At 44.7% G+C, this 24,742-nt stretch overlaps 1 protein-coding gene across 1 annotated transcript in view; it reads right to left on the reverse strand.

Moving 5' to 3' along the window:
• RYR3 (ryanodine receptor 3) overlaps positions 1 to 24,742 on the reverse strand; it is a 364,573-nt gene that overhangs the window by 89,099 nt on the left and 250,732 nt on the right. The window contains exons 48-60 of the mRNA XM_088025080.1: positions 20,058 to 20,227; positions 17,487 to 17,707; positions 15,673 to 15,763; positions 13,911 to 14,051; positions 12,486 to 12,649; positions 10,163 to 10,241; positions 6,393 to 6,482; positions 5,247 to 5,393; positions 4,981 to 5,043; positions 3,727 to 3,802; positions 3,493 to 3,616; positions 868 to 983; positions 255 to 322 (exon numbers count right to left, since the gene is read on the reverse strand). Of these exons, the coding sequence (XP_087881206.1) occupies positions 255 to 322; positions 868 to 983; positions 3,493 to 3,616; positions 3,727 to 3,802; positions 4,981 to 5,043; positions 5,247 to 5,393; positions 6,393 to 6,482; positions 10,163 to 10,241; positions 12,486 to 12,649; positions 13,911 to 14,051; positions 15,673 to 15,763; positions 17,487 to 17,707; positions 20,058 to 20,227 (1,550 nt within the window). The remainder of the gene's footprint in view (positions 1 to 254; positions 323 to 867; positions 984 to 3,492; positions 3,617 to 3,726; positions 3,803 to 4,980; positions 5,044 to 5,246; positions 5,394 to 6,392; positions 6,483 to 10,162; positions 10,242 to 12,485; positions 12,650 to 13,910; positions 14,052 to 15,672; positions 15,764 to 17,486; positions 17,708 to 20,057; positions 20,228 to 24,742) is intronic.

The raw sequence follows: 24,742 nt of genomic DNA on the forward strand, positions 1-24,742 counted from the left end.
CACTAGAGGAGATGGTGGAGTACCAGGAGAGGAAGTACCTGGGTCTCCGGGGTGACGGTGTGGAGCAGAGCAGGCTGCCTGCCTCCTCAGACCACCTACCTGCCTCTGGTTCGTTCCACAACAGAGAAACACAGGCCCATCTCGTCGAAGACACTGGAGTTTTGGGTATCTTTGTGAGATGAGCTTAACTTACACCCTAAATCGTACAGATTCTAAGAAGAAAGTAATTTGGTTAAATGCAGGGAATCACTTACTTTGGCAAAGAATTTGATCTCCTGGTCGTGGGGAGACTTTTCCGTTTTCCCACTGCTGACAATGGCTTCTACAAAGACAAAAGTAACACAAAGGTGGCCACAGTTAAAGGAAACTGAACCAAAAACAGAGCATTTTAGAAACAGAGCGGCTTCCCTGAGGGCCATGGAAGGGCCATTTGATTTTACAAAGTATCTTCTATTTTACAAAGGACTTTCTCACTGTGCTGGTTAGTTGTTTTCTCGTGTCAATTCTCTCAGCTGTTTCACTACCCTTTCCTCCACTTTACTGATGAGAAAGCAGCTTCAGAGAGCTTGAGTCATATGCCCACAGTCACAAAGCAAAACAATGGAAAAGTTACAATAGGACGAGTTATATGAAAAATGACAAATGGCTCAATCAAACCCTGAAACCAAGGATGAACAGATTTTTTTTTAAAGAGGGGGACAAAATCTCAGCCACCATCCCCCCCCAAACCATACGATGTCAAAATGAATCACGAACAGCTACAGTAGGAAAGCATCATCGCTTGATAAAGGAATGCCACATTCTTTCTGAGAACACGAAATATTAAGGGAAGCACACATTTGGGGGATATGTCACAATGATACTTACCCAAATGGGCAATAAACTCCTGGGCGGAATCAACATATTTCAGGATCTTCTTCAAAAATTTATAGGCAAACCTCTTTTCCATGGAGGAGGCATCCAGCTCCAGATCCTTCATACCTCTAGGTTGGAAATGGGTAAACCCCAGGAAGTAACAGAGATGACTATGTGACTTTGGAGCATCAGCAATCCTATGTGTGTTGACTTTACTTTCAAAAGTTACTGGTTATTCTGGTTTAATGACCTGATTTGTCATCTGACTGATATCCCCTTGCACTTGGAACCTGCCTCTGTGAGCACACAACACCTACACTAGAATAATATCTGAAAAGATTTTTCAAAATATCTTTATCATTCATTCAACAAATATCAAGCTGGGGATAAATCAGAGAAGCAAACAAAATCCCTGCCTCCATGGAACCTATATGCTAGACACACATAATATATAAAAGAAAGTATAAATTATGTGGAATGCTAGAAGCTAATTAGCATTATGAAAAAAGAAAACTCAAAGCAGTATGAAAGGTGGCCCAAGAGTGGCTGAAGGGGGGAGGCAAGCAGACTGTAGTGTCACATGGGCAATCAGTGCTGGTTTCATGGGGAAAGGACATTGGAGTAAAGGTTTGAAGGAAGTGAGGAGGTGAGCCATATGGATGTCCAGCGAAAGAACTTTCCAGGCATATGGAGCAGTGGTGCAAAGGTCCTGAGGCAGAAGCATGCATGCTGAGTTGAAGGGATATGGCAGATACTAGTGTGGATGGAATGGAAGTGAAAAACATGAGGGAGGTAGTAAATCATTAGGGCCCTGTGGGCCATCCTCCAGAATTTTGCTTTTGCTCTGAGATGGGAAGCTATTGAAAATTCTGAATAGGGGAATGACTTACACTATAAAAGGATTATTTTAGTTGCTAGGTTTAAAACTGACTGTGGAGTCGGGGGGCAAGGGCTGAAGCAGGGGGCCCGGGGCAGAGGCTCTTTCAGGAATGATGGTGATGGTGTGGAACAGGTGAGAAGTGGTCAGATTCTGAATATCTTTTAAAGGCAGAACCATCAGGATTTCCTGAAGGACTGGATGTGGGTTGGGTAAAAAGAGGAGTCAAGGGTTTAGACTTCAGCACCAGGAAGAATGGGCTGTCATGGAGTGATGGGGAAGCTGAAGATGGAGCAGGTCAGAGGCGTGGATAGTGGGGAATGAGTTCTCCTTGTTGATGGAGCTCTCGCTTCCTCGTCTGCCCCCCAAGTGCCCTCCGTAGGGTCTGGCACGTGGTAGATGCAGCTACTAGGATATATTTGCTGAACTCAATGATCTTCTTCCTTCCACCACCCCCCCCCCCGCCCCCGTATTTCCTTGAGTTCCTTTTTAGTTGCGGGAAAGAGGAATTTTTCATTTCTGTGAGCAAGTTATTTATCAGCAAATGACAGTACGCATTCCTCTGGGTGCTAAGAACAGGATTAAACTGACGAAGGGAGTATTTCTCAAATGCTTCCCCAGAGGCTGTCTCCTGCTGTTTGACATTTCCTGCTTGACAATATGGCAAATAAGTTTTGTTATTTTTTCATATGAGCTACAATAGAAGTATTTGTATAGATTTTTATTGGGTTTTTTTGCCACGCAGTGGCAACATTCTCTAGGAAACTAATGGAAGAAACAGCAGCTGGCTTAGCAAACATTTCTTTTAGGAGGAATGGCTATATCAGAATAGGAACACTGTTCTGTTTTTCACCCTTCAAGGGACTCAGCAAGCATGACCCATGGAGCACAGCCCACCACTGACATCAGACCAGAGAGGAAACAGGTTCTACCTTTAAGACTTAAGCAGCTAAGACCATACTCACATACAACACTCCTCTAGATAATTCTGACAAACCTAAGTTTGAGATAAAAAGTCTCAGGGAATCTTGATGGATTCCATCTCCTCGGTGGACTTGCGCCTTCAAAAGAATCAGTTCCCTTCCTTCAAAGACTGTTTATGTCAGTTATGTGTACTATTGTTATTATGTAATTAAATATCATATAAAACAACAAAATGAAAAGTGTGAAGAGGACCGCTGGGTCTGTGAGAGCTAAGATGCATATTTTGCAAAGGCCTGAAATTGCATTTCCAAATACACAGTTTCTGAATTAGGTCTGAAGGAAGATAACTGTAAAAGACAGGGGAGGAAGTTGAAAAAAAGTCTAGAAGATTACTGTATTTCTATGGTTTTATACGTGCTGTAATTCTCGCTGCTGTGTAAAGAAGCCCAAGTCCCAAAGCTTTGAGGTTACGGATATGGTTTATAACTCCAATCGATCAAACAACAAAGAGAAGGTCTTGGGGCCTATAGCACAAGATTTGTGAATGAATGCTTGTTTATGTGTTTCAATTTAAAAACAAATGTTTACGGTGTATATGTATCATTTGTCATGATTCTTTGCTATAACTGGTTTTGAAAAATGGATATCGACTGGTCCTGTTTAGGTCAAAAAAGACGGCTTCATGCTCCCAAATAAAACTTTTCTCATTTCAAAATACTAACAGCTACCCTTCCTCTCATCCGTTTTGCAGGCAGGTGAGTAAATACCTGGAGAGGGAGAGACCGTGCCCACAAGCCCACCCTCACCTCGCTAATATCAGCCGGAAGAGGACTTACCTAGAAACCACGATGCCGTTCACTTGGAGGAATTTAAACAGGTCCTGTGCCTTCTCTCGGTCTCTGAACTTCTCCTTGGCTGTCAAGGTGTCATATGGTACCAACAGAGGGTGACTGCCACCACCTGGGCTCAGGAAAGCGAGAGAGGACAACATAGTTGGTCTTTCCTTTGCACCTCCGGGAAAACATACCTGCCCCCAGCTCACCTTCTGCAGGGGTGAGAACCTGGCTCACCTTTGCTCTCCAGCTCCAGCTTCTTCTTCTTGGCCCAGATGTTGTGATAGTTTTCAGCCACGACCTCCACCATTCCCTGTGTCCCACCAAGGAGACAACAGTCAGAGAGAAAACGAGGAAGAAAAATGGGTTCCTATCCGTCAGCCTATTTCAGGCAGGCTCGGGAATGGAGCACCACCAAATGCTAACAGCACATTGCTGAGTGTCTCCCATCATTAATTAGTCTGTGCTTATGCACCTCATTAGTTTCATATCTTCCCATACACATAGAAAACAATTTCTAATTCTGTCCTTCCCTTGTAAGTTATTATCCTGGCAGTTTGATGCATTTATGAGAAACACACATTTCCATTTGAAACTGCATTCTGGAGACGCTTCATTTGTCACGGGAGTTCAGGATTTTATTACTGACCTGAGACAGGGAGATGGAAGTGGGAGTCAAGCAACAGTCTAGAATCCCCAAAAGCCCTGAGCCGAGCAAACTAAGAAGAATCACATCTTGGAGAAAAATGGCTGCAAAGATTTCTCAAATGGAATTCATCTTTATAAGGCTCATAAAACAGTGACCTGGGATGAAGGGTATATGTTGGAAAGAAACTTTCTCTAAGGTCCAAAGAGTTGGTCTGATGGACTGAGGAGTAACCGGCCCAGGCTGAAGCCTGTTGTGGCAATCGATGTGCATGGGAGGGGAGTGGGGGGGGGGTGGTGGGGGGGGGGGAGAAGTGGGCAGGGGGAGGCAGCTTAGGGCTTTTAATTTCATCCTTTGGGTTGTCTGCCCCGAAATCCTGCACCATCACGGGGCCCCTGAGGGAATCCACCATGGGATACACAAGAGTCCCTGGGGCTGGTTGCACCTGCTGGGACAAGGAAAGCGACCCCCACCCAGGGGTCTTTTCACAGGTTTTCTCCTAGCCTTATTAGTTTTTTCTCCTAGTTGTTAGTTCTCTGTGTTGATAGAGTAATTTGCTGTGTCCTCCTCCTTTTATTGAGTCATTACCTATTATGTCGTCCCTGGAAGAAGTGCAAAGCCTGGCCTTCTTAGAGAACTGGTTTATTTTGCTGAGACTTGCCCTGTGGCCCCAGCCCGATGTGGTTCTCTTCCAGTCTGATACTTTAGTGGTGCTATGTTCTAGGCATTCTTGCCCCCCTCACCCCATTTAAAAAAAAAAAAAAACTCTTTGGAGGATAATACGCCCCTGCACTTAGGGGGTTTTAGAAAGCAAGATAAGCTGTTCTGCAAGTACCAACACTGACCTGGAGCTCCCTGGAGAGCACCACGTTGGAGAGGTCCAGGGGAGCAGGGCTGTAGCTGTTGCCCTAGGGAAGCAAAGACAGAATTGCTGGGTTTGCCATTATTTTCCTTATTCTTATCAGTATCCTGACTTCAGCTGCCAAAGATGTATTCTCAGGGTTCACTGTTGGTGGTTCTTGGCCCCTGACACCCCCAGGGAGAGCTTTCCCAGATTCTCCGGGGGTTCTTACTACTGGCCCAGTGTTGGCCCCGGGGCGCGCTGTCATACCTGGCTGGCCTGGGACATGCTCCGAAGCTTCTCATTTTCCCGCTGTTGAACCAGGGCCTCTCCCTCTTTGGTCCTCTCCACAGACCAGCCCACAGCCAGCATGGTTTTCAGGGACTCTCTGGCAGGCCAGCGGTAAATTTCCTTCTCCTGGAAGGAAATCCAAGCAGATGAGATTTGCAGAGCACACCCCTGCACTCTGACTGGCCTGACTCCCTGCGAAGTTGGCCCCCACGGCGGACAGGGGTGCAGCGGGCTCCAGTCTCTTGTCCCTCGGTCAAGATGCCCTCTGCGTCACCTCCCCTAAAACACGCCATCGTCAGTCTTTCTGACATTTTCAAGTACGAGACCCTACAGTCTCCTGCCTTTAGAGGGAAGGTACCAGACATTATCTAGGTTGTGGATAAAGAGGAGCAAGAATAGGAGAGTGACCCCTCATGTATTACTAACTGTTTAAGATGAGACTCGTGGAAGTGATTGGCACAAAGCTCTCCTGTGATTTTGATTCTTAGATTCTTAGATTTAGAATTCTCTTGAGCTCTACACAATTCTGCAGATGGCCAATATACATACAATGATATGCATGCTGTGGTTTACATACAACACAAAGCCTAGAGCTTACAAAGAACTCTTACTGATCCCAAGATAGGAATTTGGAGTTGTGTTGAACCAAATTTAATATTATAGTAATAGTAATAGTAATAATGATAATAAACCCCAAAGACCTGTCCTTATTTCCTTAGGGCTGCTCCTCTCTACTCCCTTTGTCAGTCATGACTGGAAGTCATTTCTATCTGAATTTCCTCCAGCAATTCAATGTTTTCCTAGCCCTAAGTCCCCCACATCAGCAGTCTAACAAAAGCCCATCCCAGTCCTGTTGCAAGTGAACTATGAATGCATTTTGGCTCAGCCTCCAGGTGCCAAATAGTGCTTCTCCATCCAATGGGTGCTCAGTGCCAAAGAAGAGAATGTGAGGCTGGCCTCTTGGAAACTGGTCCTGGGGCTCTTGCCCATTGGTGAGCTCCTGAGGAGTTTACTGAAACTGGAGGGTGAATGTGCCCTGAAGTCATCTAACCATCTGACTAAAAGAATGCCCAAGGAAGGCACATCAGCATGGCCGCTCAGCGTTACCAGAGGCAAGTTTCTTACCTTTTCCGTTAATGTCTTGAAAGGCCTGATCAGTGGATGGGTCTTCACATTTTCATCCAGGGAAATTCCATATTTCCATCCATTCTGACTCTGTAGAAATGTTCTCAGTTCAAATATCCTTGGCATCCAAAGAGCCCCGCTGTATGACCCAAATCCCAGCTTCTATTTTCACTGAACAAATGGAATAATGGGATGTGACAGAGCTTGAAAATTCCCCCCCCAAAGTGTCTAATTGATCCTTTCAGGCCATCAAGCTCTCTGCCCCCTGAATTGTGAACTCTGCTCCTTTATTTCTTCTTGTTTCAGCTGCTGTCCTTGCTGCTTACTTGCTTGTGTTTCAGACAGAAGGAGGTTTCAAAAGACCTGAGAACAATGCTTCTCAGGTCAGCATGTTATGATTACAGGCAAGGACAGAAAGTCAAGGTCAAAGGCACGTGAGGACTGGTCCTGCTGCCCACTGCCTGGAGGGGGCTGACTTGATCAGCACTGCGTGCCTGCCAACCCTAGAGCAGAATTGTAGCAAAGCATGTCTCCTAGAGTCATCAAGTTTAAGAGTTTCAAAATTCATTCAACAAACATCGGTTGAATGCCTACTACAATAGACGCCAGACTCTGTCCCAGGCACCATGGATACAGAGGTAAGTAAGAGCCCCTGATTGCCATAACCTCACAACCCAAAGACTCCTGGCTGATCTTTCTCAATCTCTACCTCTGCCCACTTATTAATGTGTCTGTTTCTCAAGTTTCTGTCCCTTCTCCAGAGCACACTCTCCCTGGTAGATGTAATCCAAGCCCATGGTCCACAGGTGGACTAATCTCAAAAGTGGTATTCCAGCCCAGATGTCTTTCCTAATTTCCAAACTTATTTAAGCTCTGCTTGGATGCCCACAGGTACCTCCTCACATGCCTGAAGCAGAACCTGGCATTTCACTCCTCTTAGGGGTCCCTCCTCTTGGGTTCCCTGCATTTTGGCAAATGGTACCAGTGTATGCTCACTTTCCAAGCCAGATGTGTGGGAGTCTTCCTTGACGCCCCCTTCTCTGCACCCTCTCACATGTGTTGAACTTCCCAGACCTGCTCATTTGCCTGCCTTTCCCTAGCTTCCCTCCAGTATTTCAGTTCCAGCCACCATAGGCTTTCACCTAGATTACAGCAACAGCTTCCATGTGGTCTCCCTGCCTCCAGTCTTGCCATGTCTCCGTGGACTTCATTTTCTATACGACCGTTAGGTGAGATTTATAAAATCACCTGGATTGGGGCACTCTACTGCTTTAAGATTTTCTGACTCCCAGCTGTCATCATGGTAAAACCCAAACTCCTTGTGGCCTCTAAAGCTATCGTGAGATCTCGCTGACCTTTCTCAACTCATTTCTCACCCTTCTTCCTCTGCTCTACTTTGTGATCCCACCACATTGAACTATGGTTCTCCAAAGCCACCAGACTCTCTCTCACTTCTCTGCTTGCATCTGCTGCTCCCACGGATTGCAGTGCACTTATTTCCCTGGGCCTGAACAATGACCCACCCCTTATCACACAGTGTAGATGTCACCAGCTCAAGGAAGCATTCCTGGACCCTTGCTACCGACTTAGGGACTCCTCTTATGGGTTATGTGCTCTAACCCAGTGCTCTTGCCCCCAGCAGTGCTGAACAACCTGTATGATGGCTGGCTTATTTTGTTTACCCCACAAGACTGTGAAGCTCTTGAGGGCAGGGGAAAATATGCTTTCCTTTGCTAGATAACCAATGTCCACTAGGCAATGGTGAGCAAACCTGCTTCCCTATAAAATGTGAAGCTTACAGGCTAGTGGAAGAGAGAGAGATTAATCACATACCATACCAGGAGAAGGACAGTTGATAGCTGGTATCACTGTATAAGTCTTATAAATATATAAAACTGCTTTAAAAACACTATGAAGGAAAAGAGCAAGATGCTAAGAAGGCCTACATCTGAGAAATCTGGGAAAGAGGTATGCTAGGAATTCACACTGGGATGGAGAGTTGAAGGATGAATTGGTGACTGGTGTTCGCATGTGTGTGGATTCACATGGGGACCTGGCTCAGAGTGGGAAGGGTTTCAGGCTCATGTAGAGAGTGAGTGAGTGAGTGTGTGTGTGTGTGTGTGTGTGTGTGTGTGTGTGTGTGTGTGTGAGAGAGAGAGAGAGAGACAGAGAGAGGGAGAAAGACAGACAGAGAGGGGATGTGGCTGGAGGGCAGAGGGTGGAGGGAGAGATGAGACTGAGATGGCAGCAGAGGCCAGATGAGGTAGGATCTGCTGTCAGGCCATGCTTAGGATTTTGGCCTTTGTATTAAAAATGGTTAGAAGCTATTAAAGGATTTTAACAAGGAGAAGGGCCGGGCTGGAAAACAGTGGTAGAATATGACTCAATTTGCATACTGAAACTAGCACTTGCCAGCAGTGTAAAGAACAGAACTGACAAAAGGCACGTGGGCAGACTAGTTAGGATGTTATCACCAGCATCTGGGCAAAGGATGACTATAGCCTGGACTAAAGCCATGGCGTAGATAGAGAGACCTCCCCAAATTCAAGAGGGACTATGGAGGTAAAATCCACAAGGCTTAGTGAGAGACTGGATATTGCTATCGGTTTGTGGAGATGTCCCTTTCCCCTAATTCATAGGTTGGCCAAATGGGCATACTGCTCCTTCTAGAGCAGGGGTCAGAAAACTGGGCCCTTCAGCCAACCCACTCAATCCCGTTTTAGAAATACAGTTTTTTCAGAACACAGGCACACTCTTGCATTTATGTGTTACCTCTGGCTACAGTTGTGTTGCAACTGCAGAGGTGAGTGATTGTAACAGAGACTGCCTAGCCCACAAATCCTAAAATGTTTACTCTCTGGCCCCTTACAGAAAAAGCATGCCAACCCTGCTCTAGAATCATGAGGCATGAGCCCATTCTACAGTTAACAAGGACTGTTGTTATCATCAGTCCCAAGTAGAAACTGATCAAAGAATAAAAGCAGACCCCAAATCAATACAGAGGCTGACCCAGTGGTTCAAGGTGTCCCTGCTCCGGGGCACACGGCCCCGAGGTGGTTTTCTGCGGCTTTGCAAGGGACGTGGCTTCCCAGTTATGCGCCGGAGCCGCAGCTGAGCAATGGCCCCAGTCCTTAACTGGCTGCCCACAGGAATCCTGGATGGCTTTGGCACATTCCTCCCACTTTGCCTGCCAGCATTAAAGGGCTGACAGAGCAATTAAACTCATTAAGCAGCCTGACCTCATGTGGTGAGGAATTTTAAACACCAGATGGACAGGCTGATTAATAAGGGAGTGTCTGGAAGTTCTACCGCTGCCTGCCATTGGAAGATGTGTGTCCTCCCTAGAATAAAATTCAGTTTGCTGGCAAAATGCAAGGGCAAGGCTTTCAGTTTTATTTCCCCTTTTCCAATGCTATGTTCCAAGAAAAAATTAATGAAAGCCTCCTGCCCTGCATTTCACGTTGACGTCAAAACCAGGCAAGCATGTGTTCGGTGCAAACTCCAGAAAATGCAATATTTAGAAAGGAGTTAATGCTCCCGGAATCAATCATTTTCTTGAGAAATACAAAAAGCAGCACCAGCCGTTGCTGCTGCCTATTTCTCCGACCTCCACCAACCCTGGGAAATTGCTGCTCAGAAATAATGAATGCTCTTGGCACGGCCAGTCTGTCACTTAGACAAATCAGGCAGATTTCCAGGATTGGACCCTTTAATGCTGTTGGGCTGTTTAACGCCCCCCTGAGGATTGTCAGTTGGATGATAATCCCTACCTTGTCACAGGCCCATTTATCATGTGAATGCTCCGCATACTTGGTGACAATGTATTCCCATTTTTCAGGCAAGGAGAAACTATGAGGAAAAAAAAAAAAAAAATTACAGCCTTCCCAGGCACTTGAGCTGGATGTAGTGCAAAGATGGTGGGAACCAGCAAACAGCGGTCAGAGGTTGGATTGCTGCCCCAAAGCCGAAGCTGGATTCCTGACAGGGAACTTCTGTGCGGAAGGATGGCACGTCCATGCTGGGTCACAAACACACACCTTGTCTCATCAGAGGACATTGATGCAGGAGCCTTGGCTGCACAGGTGACCTCCCTCCGGCTGCTCCAGGTGCCCTTGGCTCCCGAAGACCCACCCTGGCTCCAGGGCCAGACTGGTCCGGGTGAGACAGGGAGAATCCCTTTATCCAAAGACATGGCCTGTAACCCTACCACTCCAATCTGGGAATGCCAGAAATGGGTAGATAGAGGAGCAAATGTTACAAAATAGTGGTGGTCGTCTACCTTTCTGGATGCAGTGACTCATGTTTAAATATTAGAATGTGGTTAGGAGGGCAGACATCAGCTTCTGTCACCTCCGGTGGTAAAAGCACCTCCATTTTCCCTTGAGGAACAAGTCTTGCATTGCATGGAGTCTTATGTGAACAGTAATCAAGAACGGGCATTCGACTAGACCAATCAGACTCACTCTTCCTGGAATCTGAATCTTGAGATGTTTGAGACTAAGGCATCAAACTCTTTGAGCTGATTCATCCAATGGGGATCCTACTTGAAGGTTCTTCATTTGGTCACTCTGTCTTGCTTCCTGTCCTTCCTGAGGCCCGGTTAGTCAGCTTTTCACTAGGTTTTGATAATAAGTCACTGTATCCTTGCCATAAGGTGCTTTTTTGCTTAACTTATAGCTTTGGTTACTCATATTACACAAAGAACCATAATGATGCCTGAGGTATATGTGAAGAAATCAGAACTCTCAAAATATCATGGAACCATATACATCATTAGCAAACAATTGCTAGCATATAGCGTATCAAAGTGTTTATGAAGGCATCCAGGTTACTAACACCATCTGCACATTTACGTTTTCACAGTGTGAAGTTCTCCAAAGTCAACACCTGTTTCTCTTGGGCCCTAGCTTGGTGGTTTGCCACACGCTTAATCTCTTCTTTAAGGTAGGTTCAATTCTGTTTCGGGCCATCCATTCAGCTCAAGGCTCCATCTGATGGAATGTGTACTGAATTTTCCTGAAAATGAACTTTATACATTATCGACGCGGACAGCCCCTCGGAATGGCTCAGGCTACGCCTCTCATAGGAGAACTGCTGCCGCAAAACACAAGTCCGAGGGGCTCATACAGGAGGTCTTGCTTTCCCTGCTCAATCTAAAGCATTTTTAGAGTTCTTCATTTAAAATGCACCCAGAGGGGTGCCTGGGTGGCTCAGTCAGTTGAGCGGCTGCCTTCAGCTCAGGTCATGATCCCGGGGTCCTGGGATCGAGTCCAGCTTTGGGCTCCCTGCTCAGCGGGAGCCTGCTTTTCCCTCTCCTCCCTGCTTGTGATCTCTCTCGCTGACTCTGTCACTACCTCTCTCAAATAAATAAATAAACTCTTTAAAAAAAAATGCACCTGGAGATGAAGACTGTATGACCCACAACACATCGTAACTAGGAAAGAACTGTCACAAGACAAAATTGAGCGCATGTTGCCCAGTATTTTATCTGTGGCCTAGTCATCACCAGGGAGGAATGCTGGAGAACCAGGAGAGAGGAAAAGATACTATTATAAGTTTATTCCAAAATTCCAGCATGGCAGAGAGTGGGTCCACTCTTTCAACTAAGGATCCCATGTTATTCTGTCATCATACCCTGAGGTCTTACTGGAGTCCAGCTGTTATTTATGGAGTTGTTTTGATGTACGATGCTATTAGAACTATAGAGGCCTAATTCACAAAGAATGAAGATTTTGTCAAAAAACTCATTAATAAATTAATTGCATCATTTGTCAGGGCAGTTCTTGCAATGCCTCAGGTGATGTTTACTTGTGGAGAGCATTCATCTCTTATAATAAATAAACCACCCCCCCCCCACAAAAGAAAGCCCAGAATATAATAATACAGTATATAATCAGCTATGGATGGATGAAACCTTCAAGAGTTAAAGACAAAATTCAGTGCCTGATGTGACTTGTAGCATCAAGGGAAATGATCAGCAGTGTTGGCAGGGGGGGAAGGAAGGAAAGTTTACATTTCTTGTCACCTTCTGAAAGAAAAACATGGGCCACCAGGTAAAATATAGGACCAGCTTAGAGAAGATTCTGGACTCACTTCATGGTGTTGATGGGTTTGGGGTCAAAGTTGCCATCTGCATCTACTGAGATCTGTTTCTCTAATGTGGCTGAGATTCTGGTATCTAAATAATCCGGTGGTAGGGCCCCTGCTATAGCACTGAGACAAGGAAGGGCCATTCGGAAAAGGTCTGGGTCATACTTCTGTGAAGAAAGATAAAGACCATGTTAATACAGAGATGAGAACCAGGGCTACCCATGCAGAACCATTCAACAATTAGCTGAAAAAAATAACATGCTTGCACTTGTCCAGGTTAACCAAAATGGCAAACATGTAAATTCTTGGATACTTTCTGGTGGAAACTGAGTGATCCTTGGAGAATGAAATGACAAACTGTGAAGCCCTGAAGCCACCATTGGCTTTAAGTTGAAAAACCTTAAATCAAAGTTTAAATCATTCTCTCCCAAATAGTTAATTGCAAGAATATCTAAGGGTTATAGTATAAACTTCTCCACCATAGATGGTTATAGAAACTGACCCAACCTGTGACCAGATTGGGCAGCAGCAGCTCTGACAGTCCCTTCACTAGCTCATATGGGTCTTACGTTGGTATCATCAGCAGATGGCTCAATATCACATCCACTCTCTCTTGAATGGGGCCCGGAAGAAATTTCAGTCAAATAACATTCAGTCAAATAACTCCTAACGGAGCAGCTTTTGACCTACTCATACTAGACCAAAGGAACACAGGAATCAAGAAAATTTAAGTGCAGGTGAACACCAATTGCAGCTATACACATGCTTCCGACTTTGGTAAGAAGACCAGACCTACTCCTTTTCTACCTTTAAAGTTGACGACCTCAGAAATCTAAATAACCTGGGTTAAGGAGTGAAGGCAAGTGTGAGAGTTTGAACTGTCTTTCACTCAGACTGTACGCAGGTTTGGGATTCAGAGACCCTCAGTTTTTACTCAACTTCCTCCTCAAATGAGTGGCTGTGAAGAACCTTCCCTAGAAGGGCATGCGGTCTTCTGAAAATCCCACATCTCAACCTCACAGTGGCTGTTGGGGCTTCTCCTCTCCATCTGAACTTGGTAAAGGCTGGCTAACAGGGGCCACACAAGGTCAGGAGGAGAGGAATGGGGGCACAGGTAAGTCATCAAGACGGAACCAGGGACATATTTTTCTAATTTACTCTGGAAGTCCTTCTCCCATGTATTAGCTTTGTGAGTCTGGCAAGTTTTTCAACTGTTCTGAGACTTTTCCTCACCTGTGAAATGTAGATTAGCACAGTTCCGGTTTCAGAGCGTTGGGGGTAAGGATGGTGTAATATGCTTGTGAAGTAATTGGCACTGTCCCTAGCAGGTAGCAAAGGCTAATAATATTAGCTATTGTTATTCATAGGCATTGATTATTCACTGGTCATCATGGTCCTCCCTCTTCGTTCGGGAAGTGCTACCATTACCTTGTGGGAGAGGGAGTCAAAAATCCCCCAGAAGAGCTTCTCTGTCAGGTGCAATTCTTCTTCCACAGCTAGCCCGTAGCTCCCCCATCCTGAAGGCAGACAGTAATACTTCCAGCACTGTTCATAGTGATTCGTCAGAAGCTGGGAGGTTGGAACAGGATTGCACCAGTGAGTGGGGCAGAGAAGATCCACAGGCGTCCACACCATGCAGGGGAGAAGAGAACAGTAAGCAGCCCATGTGAGAGTGAAGCCAACACCTGCAACAGCTGGGTGAGCTACAGAGAGGTCCCTGCACACCACTGGGAATGGTCCGCTTTCCTGCCTGATGAGTTCTAGCCTGAGCTGAATCCGCCCGATTAATTCTTGTGCCTCCTAATGTGCCCCTAGCAGTCGGAAAATGGAGAGGAACTGTTTCTATTTCCAATGAGAAAATGCTACCCTCTGAAAGTACTTGCTGTGTAACCTTCCAGGCACTTGAAGGTGGGAAGAACGCTTTCTGAGACATTTGTTTATAAATTTAGCAGATTCTGAGTGATGCTGACATGGGGATGATGGGGAATATGTGGTGATTTTCTCTACATTGATTTCTGCCCATGGCTTTCCTTGCCTTTCTCCTGAGCCTTCTGATGGCCTGGCCACATTACCACAGTTCCACATGTGGCCAGTAGAGGGCAGAAGGACAGCGCCAATGTTCCCATCCCAGCAGGTGGGATCCACGTCCTCTAAGAAAAATCCTGCTGCTTTAAGATGCAAAAGTGAGCTTACTGAGTGCTGCTGAAGCAGGAGCCAGAATCCAGCTGACTGTACAGGCCTGCCGACGAAGCAATGCCAAGTTGAACTGTGAAAACCATGGTTTTCGGCTAAAACGTTTATTGGGATTAAGAGTCGAGAGAACAAGCCCTTGGAGGGCAGTGGAATCTCTGACAATATACAAGCTGTTTTCTGCTGGGCATGGAGACAGAGGATTGAACTAAAGGATTCTGGGAATTCTGTTTATCCCAGTAAAGCGCATCTCGAAATCCTTGCTTAGGCTATTTCTGAGAAGAAGGGAAAGTTCTATTAAATCACCAGGCAGAACTTTCAGGTGTGGCTGGCCACGGCTGGCACAATGAATACGCAAATACGGCAGGTACCTCTTAGGTAAAAGATAAAAAACGCTGTTCTCTTGGGTGGGCAGTTGACTGTGGTGCTCTCCCACCCAGGCCCAGATGTTGCTCCCTGTGTTAGTGATAAAACTTTTGTAATTTATGAAAAAATCATCCAGGAGACAACAGATAGCTCTGTAGCTGTACTTTCCACCAATAAAAGAAAACAGAGATAAGAGTAAAAAACAAACAGAGGGTCTGTTACAGAGGAAAAAGGAAGGCATAAAACAGTATGGAACAGAAAAAGGAGAGTTTAGGTTCTATACTTGAATGAATAATCGCAAGGCCTTCAAAGCTCTTTGAGACTGAAAACATTCTGAAAACCTAATTAAGGCAGGAAAGTGCAAAATCCAAGTCCCCCTCATTAACTTCTGCTCAATAACAAGTAGTCAGTGGAAAGCAATTAAAGAAAATTGGGGCAGTTAATGATCTACTCTCTGCAACCTAGATGCTCAAGAAGGGGTTTGATACGGTAGGTTGTACCTTCTTAGTCCTCAGCTTAAAAAAGTAAAACCCATTTAATGTTTATTTTGCTCCCCCAACTGTGAAGACCTCACGTTTTGCAAGGCAAGTCTCCGTGCCATGGACGCAATTTCTAAAACAGTGAGGAGGTTCACCTTAAGAGGCATTTTGCAGTATTCGTTGAGCTGGGGCACGTCAAAAACCAGACGTCGCAAGAGTTGCTGTAACATGGAAGGCCTCAAGTGACTGCAGTATGGAATAAAAACAGAGAAATCGAATTAAAAAAGTAAGAAAGAATATAATAAAGGAAGGAAGAATGAAAAAAGAAACACTCATCCATAACCATACACCAGCACTAAGCCGCCAAACACTTAGCTCCTAAAATAAGATCTTGGGTAAATCACGGTCAGTGATAACACACTTAAAAAGTGAGTACAGTTGACCCTTGAACAACATGGCAGTTAGGGGAGCTGACCCCTCCCCCACCCAGTAAAAAATCCATGTGTAACTTTTCGGGGCGCCTGGGTGGCTCCATCGGTTAAACATCCAACTCCTGATTTCGGCTCAGGTCATGATCTCAGGGTCTTAAGATCAAGCCCCCTGTTGGACTCAGTGGGAGTCTGCTTGAGATTCTCTCTCCCTCTTTGCCCCCCCACCCCCAACTCTCTCTCTCTCTCTCAAATAAATAAATAAATCTATAAAAAAAATCCACATATGACTTTTGACCCCCTCCAACACTTTACTAATAGCCCACTGGTGATTGGAAGCCTCACCAATAACAAACAATTGATTAACACATATTTTGTGTTACATGTATCATATACTGTGTTCTTACAATAAAGGAAGCTAGAGAAAATATTAACAAAAATCATAAGGAAGAGAAAAAACATTTATAGTACTGTATTTATTGAAAAAAATCCATGTACAAGTGGACCTGCACAGTTCAAACCTGTATTATTCAAGGGTCAACTGTATAGTTAAAATACAGAAAGAGGAATGTGTGGCTAATGAATTGAGATACCTAAGGTAAAGTCTCATCACCAGGTGACAAGATGTTGTAGGGCCCATGCACACTCAAAATACAGTCATTGATTATGTACAAAGAATATAATAGAAAGAAGGTGCAATTGATTTTATAGCCATCTCTAAGGGCCAACTGTCCAAAGGATGAAGCTGGAGCTGACCAGTGCATAGCTGGAATCTGAAGCCACCTACTGGTGTGATCAGAAGGGAATTTAAGGCCCTGTGAGCCACTATCCTGAAATCCTCACTACTGGAATATCTTTAAGTTAAGGCTCTTTCCTCAAAAACACATTTAACAGGCAAATGCAGTAACTAATTAGAGAACAATTTATCAAATTATCAAAGAGCTCATGGCCTTGGTAGTTGATGCAAGTAAATTCTGAGATAGAGAAAGGAGAGATAAGCAACATGGATTTAGCTTTTAGTTGTAGATTGCCAAGTCTTTTAAAAACCCAGTCGCACCTCCAAATTCTCTGCACAGAAAAGTGTCCGTACACATACACATAATTTAGCAAGTAGGTTCAGCTCAAGACTGCCTGACTTCCATCCACAGATGGACAAGGAAGGAGCCATGGAGGAAAAACTTGCTTCTGACTCTATCTTAGGAACCAAAACATTAGTTCTTAATCTGAACACTGAATACTTGCCTGAAAGACAGTCTCATCTTCTGGCCCACGAACCCTCAGGGCAAGAGCCTGAGCTGTGTCCCCCATTTCTCCACAGTGAGAGATGAACTCAAGGAAGAAGTGATCAGAAAACTTGTGGCAAGGGGGCAGGGGGAGGGGACAGAGCATATCCTACGAGGAGATGACTGAGAAAGGGTGGGTGTATGGCTAAGGCCTGGAAGCTTCCTCAGACTGGAGTCACCAGTTTTTCAATTACACAGTTAAATGAAGCTGACAGGGAAGCATATATGCAGGTGAAAAACATGGGCAGGGGTACTTACTTGCAAATGGCAAGCAAACATTCTTCTATGGTGTCCCTCTGAGCTTTTGTGAGGGACCGTCCCTTGGAAAGCCTGTATATTGTCTGTAGTGTAGAATCGATCAGAGACGTGTAGTGTTCTGTTCCGGCAAAGAGAGGGGCGCATCTTGTGAGGAGCGGGAGCACGGCAGAACATAAATACCTATTTAGGGCAAGTGCTACCTCTGTGGTGCTCAGGGAAACCTAGGAAAGGGGATTGGGACTCTGGTTAATCTCCCCAGAAAAGACAGAGCAAAGCTTACCCCGAGGACGGAGCTCCTGCCTAGGAGGTGGGAAAGCTTTACACGCAACAGTGTCTCACAGCAACAGAGTGAACAACTTTTTACCTTGTCAGGAGACCCACTTCTCTTCTGCATTTTCACTGAGAAAATACAAAGTCAGGTTAAAAGAAAAAACAAACCGAAGTAACGCAAAGGCCGGCTGGCCCCAACTCATTCTAAATGATCCACAACCATCTGTTTCCCTCGAAGAGGGATTCTAAAACCTATTAACATCAGCTGATGATCGGTCTAACGCAACGTTCTTCGTGTTTGCAAAGGCCAGCTAACAAGCTACTATATTATTCTTCTGTTTGAGCTCTCTTTTCTTACCTTTTGGAGACTCTTGTGATTTTGAGATTAGTAAGTGGCTATTGGACAAGCAAGCCATCAAACTACTGGTTTTGTGACATTTTATAGACAGAAAGTGGAGCTCTGACCCCCATCACTTAAATTATAAGCATTGTGAGCCATTCATGATCTAATAAATGGCATGGGGTGGAAGTCACTAAAGGGAACCTAACTTTGCATGGGAAAAGGGTACACGGAATAGAAACTTAGGACCCGCTCTAAAATTCTGCTGTCATTATCACTCACAGTGTTCTTTTTCATTCGTTTAGACAGGCTAGACACAAGGAATGCCCACTTAGTGACACTTTGTCAAAGCATTCTTAGCTACCATCTTGGAAAACTGAAGAACTTCAGAAGAAAGCTTGAGATTCACAAAGATGAGATCTTCTCATTATGTCCTGTGATTATCACAGCTGTTAGATCTGTAACACATTTTCTATAACTTATGATGTGATAAACTGTTTTGAACTGTACACATTTCTGGGTATTCCTATTATCAAAAGTTTCTCTTCGAGAAAAGATTCACTAATCAGACTGGAAAGAAACAGCAAATCTTCCACATTTATCATTTTGACAGAGTTGTCACAATGGGGAAGGACAGAGTTTTGATTACAGTGGCTTAAAAGTTTTCAAAAGAGCATGCATGTACTAAGGAACTGAATGTTTAACTTCTTGTGAGGCACATGGTACTTAGACAAGCATGTGATTTGAACACCAAATGGTAGAACAGCATTTGCCATTTATTTGATCTACAAAAAAATCAAATGATCTGATCAGGAACCTTGAGAATGTCTCACAAGTTAAAACAATTACTATTTTTTAAATCAAGGAATTTATAGAAAAACTCAAAACAAAAGTAGCTGTGGAACCATTGTTTTAATTATCCAAAAGGACCATATCCCCCTAACACTTTCATGGATGTACCATTTCTTATCCCCATGCCACAGATAGGAATGGAGCGAGCTCTGATTCAGACTGGGGCTTGGATTGCTTTCCCATTGCTGGGTGATCCTATACATTTGTGAGTAACCCATTCAAACTGAATCCATCCCAGTTAAGGTACGGGCTGGCAGACCACCCATTACAGAACTCAGACTTCTGTCTCTGTTGGACACTAGGTGGAGCCTTGAGAGACTTTATGACTGATTAAGAAGACATGTTTCTTCTGGCTCTTTAAAAGGAACCCTACACTGGCAAGATGTTTTTAGACTTATGCTGACTGAATTATTCTTTTCTCCTTGGACCCAGGACTCCTGGTGTACTGTTCCTGACTTGGGGCATTGTGCATCTAAACTTTATAACTCCTGGGGCCTCCTGTTTCGATGTCTGTTGATGTTGGATTCTTCACCCTTGACTTTCGAACTTGGGTTTGCCCTTGGCCTCTGATCTTGACCTTGTCATGCCCAATACCCCATAATTGCTTGACTTGGAGACTATCTTTCCTGATGGGCAGTGCATAAAACTTAAGGAAGGAGAGTGGGAAGAGTATTTCCAGCCTATAATTCTGCCAGCCAGCCTTTTTCATAAGCAATAAGCCCTGGTTCTCAACTGAGGAAGATACTGTCCCCCAGAGGACATTTGATGATACCTAGAATTGGTTTTATAGGTGGTACTACTGATATCTAGAGGGTAGAGGCCAGGGACGGTGCTAAATATCTTACAATGCACAGGATGTGCCCCCACAACAGATAGAGCCAAGAAACTTGCAACAGAGGAACCTGGATTGAATATTTGAGGTTAAGTTTACCTACATTTAAGTCTGGCACAACAAATTAGGATCTTCCATTTCTTGGTGCCTCTGTTTTCTCACCCTTTAAAGCAGCCTGCTAACATGTAATCAATAAATAGAAAACATTCACTTTGAAATCCAATGTCACCAATGTACAATGATGGGAAAAATATTTTTTCTTGTTTTAGCCACTTACTGTATCTAGAGAGGCAGAGGCTCTTAAGTCGGGTAAAAATCCAACCTCTAGCAAGTGGAGCAGAAAAGTTTGATCCTTAATGCCATAAACACGATCCAAGAACAGCACCATGGATGCCTTGTGGTCAGGGCAGAAGTTGGCTGCCATATCTGGCTCGCTAACGGACCCGTCTAAAAGACACAAAGAGAACGTCATGTCCCCTTTTCAATCTCCACAGTCTCAAAGGCAACACAGAGCGTGTCTGTCTATGCTTTGTTATCCTAACAAGCAATAGGAATATAATATTGTGCTGAAGCCAGCTGATACTGACTTGGGAAAGCTGGCTGTTAACACCTGCGGAATTTTTTGAGCCACTTGTCAGACATACTCATTATTAAAAACTAAAATTTACAATTAAGGAAATTATATTTAGGAAGGTGAGAAATACTCAAAACTCATCACCTCCTAATGATCTCACTATAAACTATACTCTTGAGGTTATTTACATTTATTTGCATGTTGGAAATACAACACAATGGTGTGCCATGTGCATTCTCTTTTCAACTCCATGGCTCAATGACACATATTGATAGCTTGCACTGGACCATGGGTGAGAGGACCTATACCTCAGAAATGGGCAAATATCAGGAATCGGGGCTTGAGTTTTTGCTTTGTTGACTGAAGACACAAGAAAGGAAGGGAGAAAATGTAAGGTAGATGAAATTTAAGAGTGTGTCTTGTCTGTAGCCATCGCCATCATAAATATCCTCTTAGTATTTGGAAACTATTATCTGATTTAGGTGAAATTGAGAACAGATCATCCAGTAATTCTAATCTTATTTTGATAAAAAGAGCTCAAAGATGAAGTGAGGAATACCATGAAGAAAATAAAAACTGCTTGATTTGGAGAAGACAGGAGTTTGAAACAGGACACAAAAGAAAAATAGTCTTCCTCCTAATGTTACGTTAACATCAAAAACGAGGAAAAAGAGCCCCTAAACGATCGAGCTAAGGCAGAGCATATTTACACATGGTACCTCAGAAGTTACCCTGAGAGCCTCGAAGGTTTAGTGCTATCCAGCCCAGAGCCTCATTCAGCCCAGGGATCAGGGCAGGGCTCTGGCAGAGGACAAAAGCAAGAAGGGAAGGGACCTTCCTGACAGGAAGCTGCTTGCCTCTCCTGGACACCAGGGGGAGCTGGATCTGAATGGTGGAGGCTGAATTTGTCTCTCCCACATACCTTGTGTTCTGAGGAACATTATTTTTTTTTTGAATTTTTAATTTTATTCATTCATTCATTTATTTTAAGGAGGTCCCAATGCAGGGCTTGAACTCACAAGCCTAAAATTAAGACCTCTGAGCTGAGATCAAGAGTTGGGACACCCAAAGGACTAAGCCACCCAGGTGCCCTTGAGAAGCATTATTTTTATGAGATGTTTTGTGCTCAAAAAGTTTGGGAAATACTAAGTTCAACATTTATTTTATCATATTTTTCAAAGGCTCTATAATCTTAATGTTATTCACGATAAACGTTATTTTTGAGACTGATGTCAGACCCCAGCCTTTGTCTCCCACAAAAATCAACAATTAGACAGCTATCCATGAACAAAAACACCACTGGGAGAGGTCAGGAATCTACTTGAGAAACTTGAGCAACACAGTAGAACAAAAATCCCGAAAATAACTACATAAAAAGGTAAAGATGCATTTCGCTGGCCTCATCCCAGGCGGGCACTGTTCAGTGCCAAGTGGGAGCTCCTCAGCTAGAAAGAGTTCAGTGCACTGGGAAAGGAGAACCGGGTGAACAATCACCTCCTCCAGCCTTTTGGGGCACTACATAAAGGACAGCCATTCAGGTTCACCCCACCTAGAGACCAGTGAAGTGGAGACATCTCAGAACAAGAAAGAAGGGCAGGGGCTACCCGCATCAACCCTGCAGTGGGAGTCACTCTGGTTTTCAGTGACCTGCTCAGCACAGGACCCCAGCTCTCGCCATGGAAGAACCCAACATCCAGCATAGCCACCGTGAAACCCTGGCAGATTTCCCAGGTTTTGTGTGTGCAGATGCCCAGCCACTTGGGTCTCTTCCCACTCCCATCTCCCTCACTGCCAGAACCCAGGATCTGCACTGGCAAGTAGTCCTGGGTTCTGCAGCTGTGTGAGTGCAAGATGTCAACTAGACCCTTGCAGCTGCTACCCAGCACTGGGTGTGCCCTTGGGAAGACTTCCATCACTGGCCTCTATTGCCATGCACACACCCGGGCTGAGATCCTGCAGCCATGGGAGTGCATGCTGACATAACAGGGCCCCCCAGCTGCTTGTGGGCCCAGCACTGGCCTTGCCTCTGGTCAGTGGCCTGCACTGCTGGGCTCCTCTGTAGCTAGCACCTGCAACTATGAACTTGCATCCCACTGGCCCGAGTCTTGTCAGTGGCTTCCACTGCTGTGCACTCATGGTGAGACCCTGCAGCCATAGGCAGGCATGCCAGTAGCCAGGGTCCATGTAGGTGCTAGTGAACCCATATAGTTCACCCTGATCCTTGCTGCTGGCCCTGGTTCCTGCCACTCCATGTGTGTCTGCAATTGGTGTACACCACTACATAGGCGCCTGCAGCTGGTCCCCGTGGCGGAATGTGTACACACCCCCAGCTCCAGCTACCACCACTGCCTGACCTTGTTCCTAGTTGTTAGATGTGGACTTACTGCTGAGGACCCCAACAGCCCTTGCAGCTCCCGAGGATTCCCAGCAGCACTTGCCAAGGACACATAATTCTCAATGTGGTGGACCCCAGTGGCCTGAGCTGCCAAGACACCACGCCCCCAACCCCAGACATGAAGCCAACACCCAGCCCTGTATTTGGTGCCCTGTTCCACTAGACCTGGGGTCACAGCACACTCTAACATGCTCTCACCTACAGGTGAAGGTCTTTCCTTATCAAAGTCAGTCCATTAAGTCTGGAAGAGGTGACTACTTCTTCCTGTGTGCAGGGATCTATGTGAGGCTATAGGTATCACAAAGAAGAAGGGAAACAGGACACCACAAAAGGAACACAGAAACCTTCTAGTAATTTGACTCCAAAGCAATGGAGATACATGAATTACCTGACAAAGAATTCAAAATAACTATTCTCAAGATGCTCAGAGAGCTACAAGAGAACTTAGGAAAGCAATTAAATGAAATCAGGAAAACACAAGAAGAAAATGAAGTAGAAAACATAAAAAGACAAATATAAATTTTGCAGCTGAAGAATACAATGACTGAATGAAAGAATTCATTGTTCAGAGCACTTCAACACCACACTGGACCAAGCAGAAGGATCAGTGAGCTCAAGGAAAGATCATTTGACATTATCCAGTAAGAGGAACAAAAAGAAAAAAAGAATGAAAAGGAATGAAGAAAGCCTATGGGATATACGGGACACCATTAAGAGAAACAATCTACACATCACTGGAGTCCCACAAGGAGAAGAGAGGGAAAAGTAGAAAGCTTATTTAAATATTGTTGAGAACTTCCCCACACTGAGGAGATCTTTAACATCCAAGTTCATGAAGCTAATAGGTCATCCCCAAGCCTACAGAATGGGAGAAAATATTTGCTAACCATGTATATGACTAGGAGTTAATGTCCAAAATATATAAGGAACTCATACAACTCAAAAGCAAAAGACCCCAAATAATCCAATTAAAAATGTGCAGAAGACATAAATAGACATTTTTCCAAAGAAGACATCCAGATGGCCAAGAGACACATGAAAAGATGCTCAACATCACTCATCATCAGGGAAATACAAATCAAAACCACAATGAGATACCACCTCACACCTGTCAGAATGGCTAGGATCAAAAAGACAAGAAATAGTTGATGCTGGCAAGGATGTGGAGGAAAGGGACCCCTTGTCACTGTTGGTAGGAAGAGAAATTGATGCAGGTGCTATGGAAAACAGTATGAAGATTCCTCAAAAAAATAAAAACAAGAACTGCCATAAGATCCAGCAATTCCACTTCTGGGTATACACCCAAAGGAAATGAAATCACTACCTTAAAGAGATACCCACACCCATATGTTCACAGCAACATTATTCACAAGAGCCAAGACATGGACACAGTCTGAGTGTCTGCTGACGGATGAATGGATAAAGAAAATGAATGAACACACACATACACACACACACGAATATTATTCAGCCATAAGAGAGAAGGAAATCTTGCCATTTGCAATAATATGGATGGACCTTGAGAACATTATGCTAAGTGAAGTAAGTCGGAGAAAGACAAATACCGTATGGTCTCACTCATATGTATAATCTAAAAACACTGAAATTATAGAAATGCAGAGTAGACTGCTGGTTACCAGGGGTTGCGGGAGGTAGGGGAAATGGGCAGATGCTGGTCAAAGGGTACAAACTTTCAATTAAAAGACGAGTAGGAGGGGGCAGAGCAAGATGGAGGAGGAGTAGGAGGGCTGGATTTCGTCTGGTCTCAGGAATTCAGCTGAATAGGGATCAAACCATTCTGAACACCTACGAACTCAACAGGAGAGCGAAGAAAAGAATAGCAACAACTCTCTGAACAGAGAAGCGACCACTTTCTGGAAGGTAGGACGTGCGGAGAAGTGAATCTGAGGCGATATTCGGGAGGATAGACGGCGGGGGAGGGGGCTTCTGTCAGCTGCTACCGCCAGGTGATAGAGCCGCGGAGCACAAAATC

The sequence above is a fragment of the Eumetopias jubatus genome, unplaced genomic scaffold (assembly GCF_037043125.1).
Source record: "Eumetopias jubatus isolate StellerSeaLion01/CBP00866 unplaced genomic scaffold, mEumJub1_p1.0 scaffold_7, whole genome shotgun sequence".
Lineage (NCBI taxonomy): Eukaryota > Metazoa > Chordata > Mammalia > Carnivora > Otariidae > Eumetopias > Eumetopias jubatus.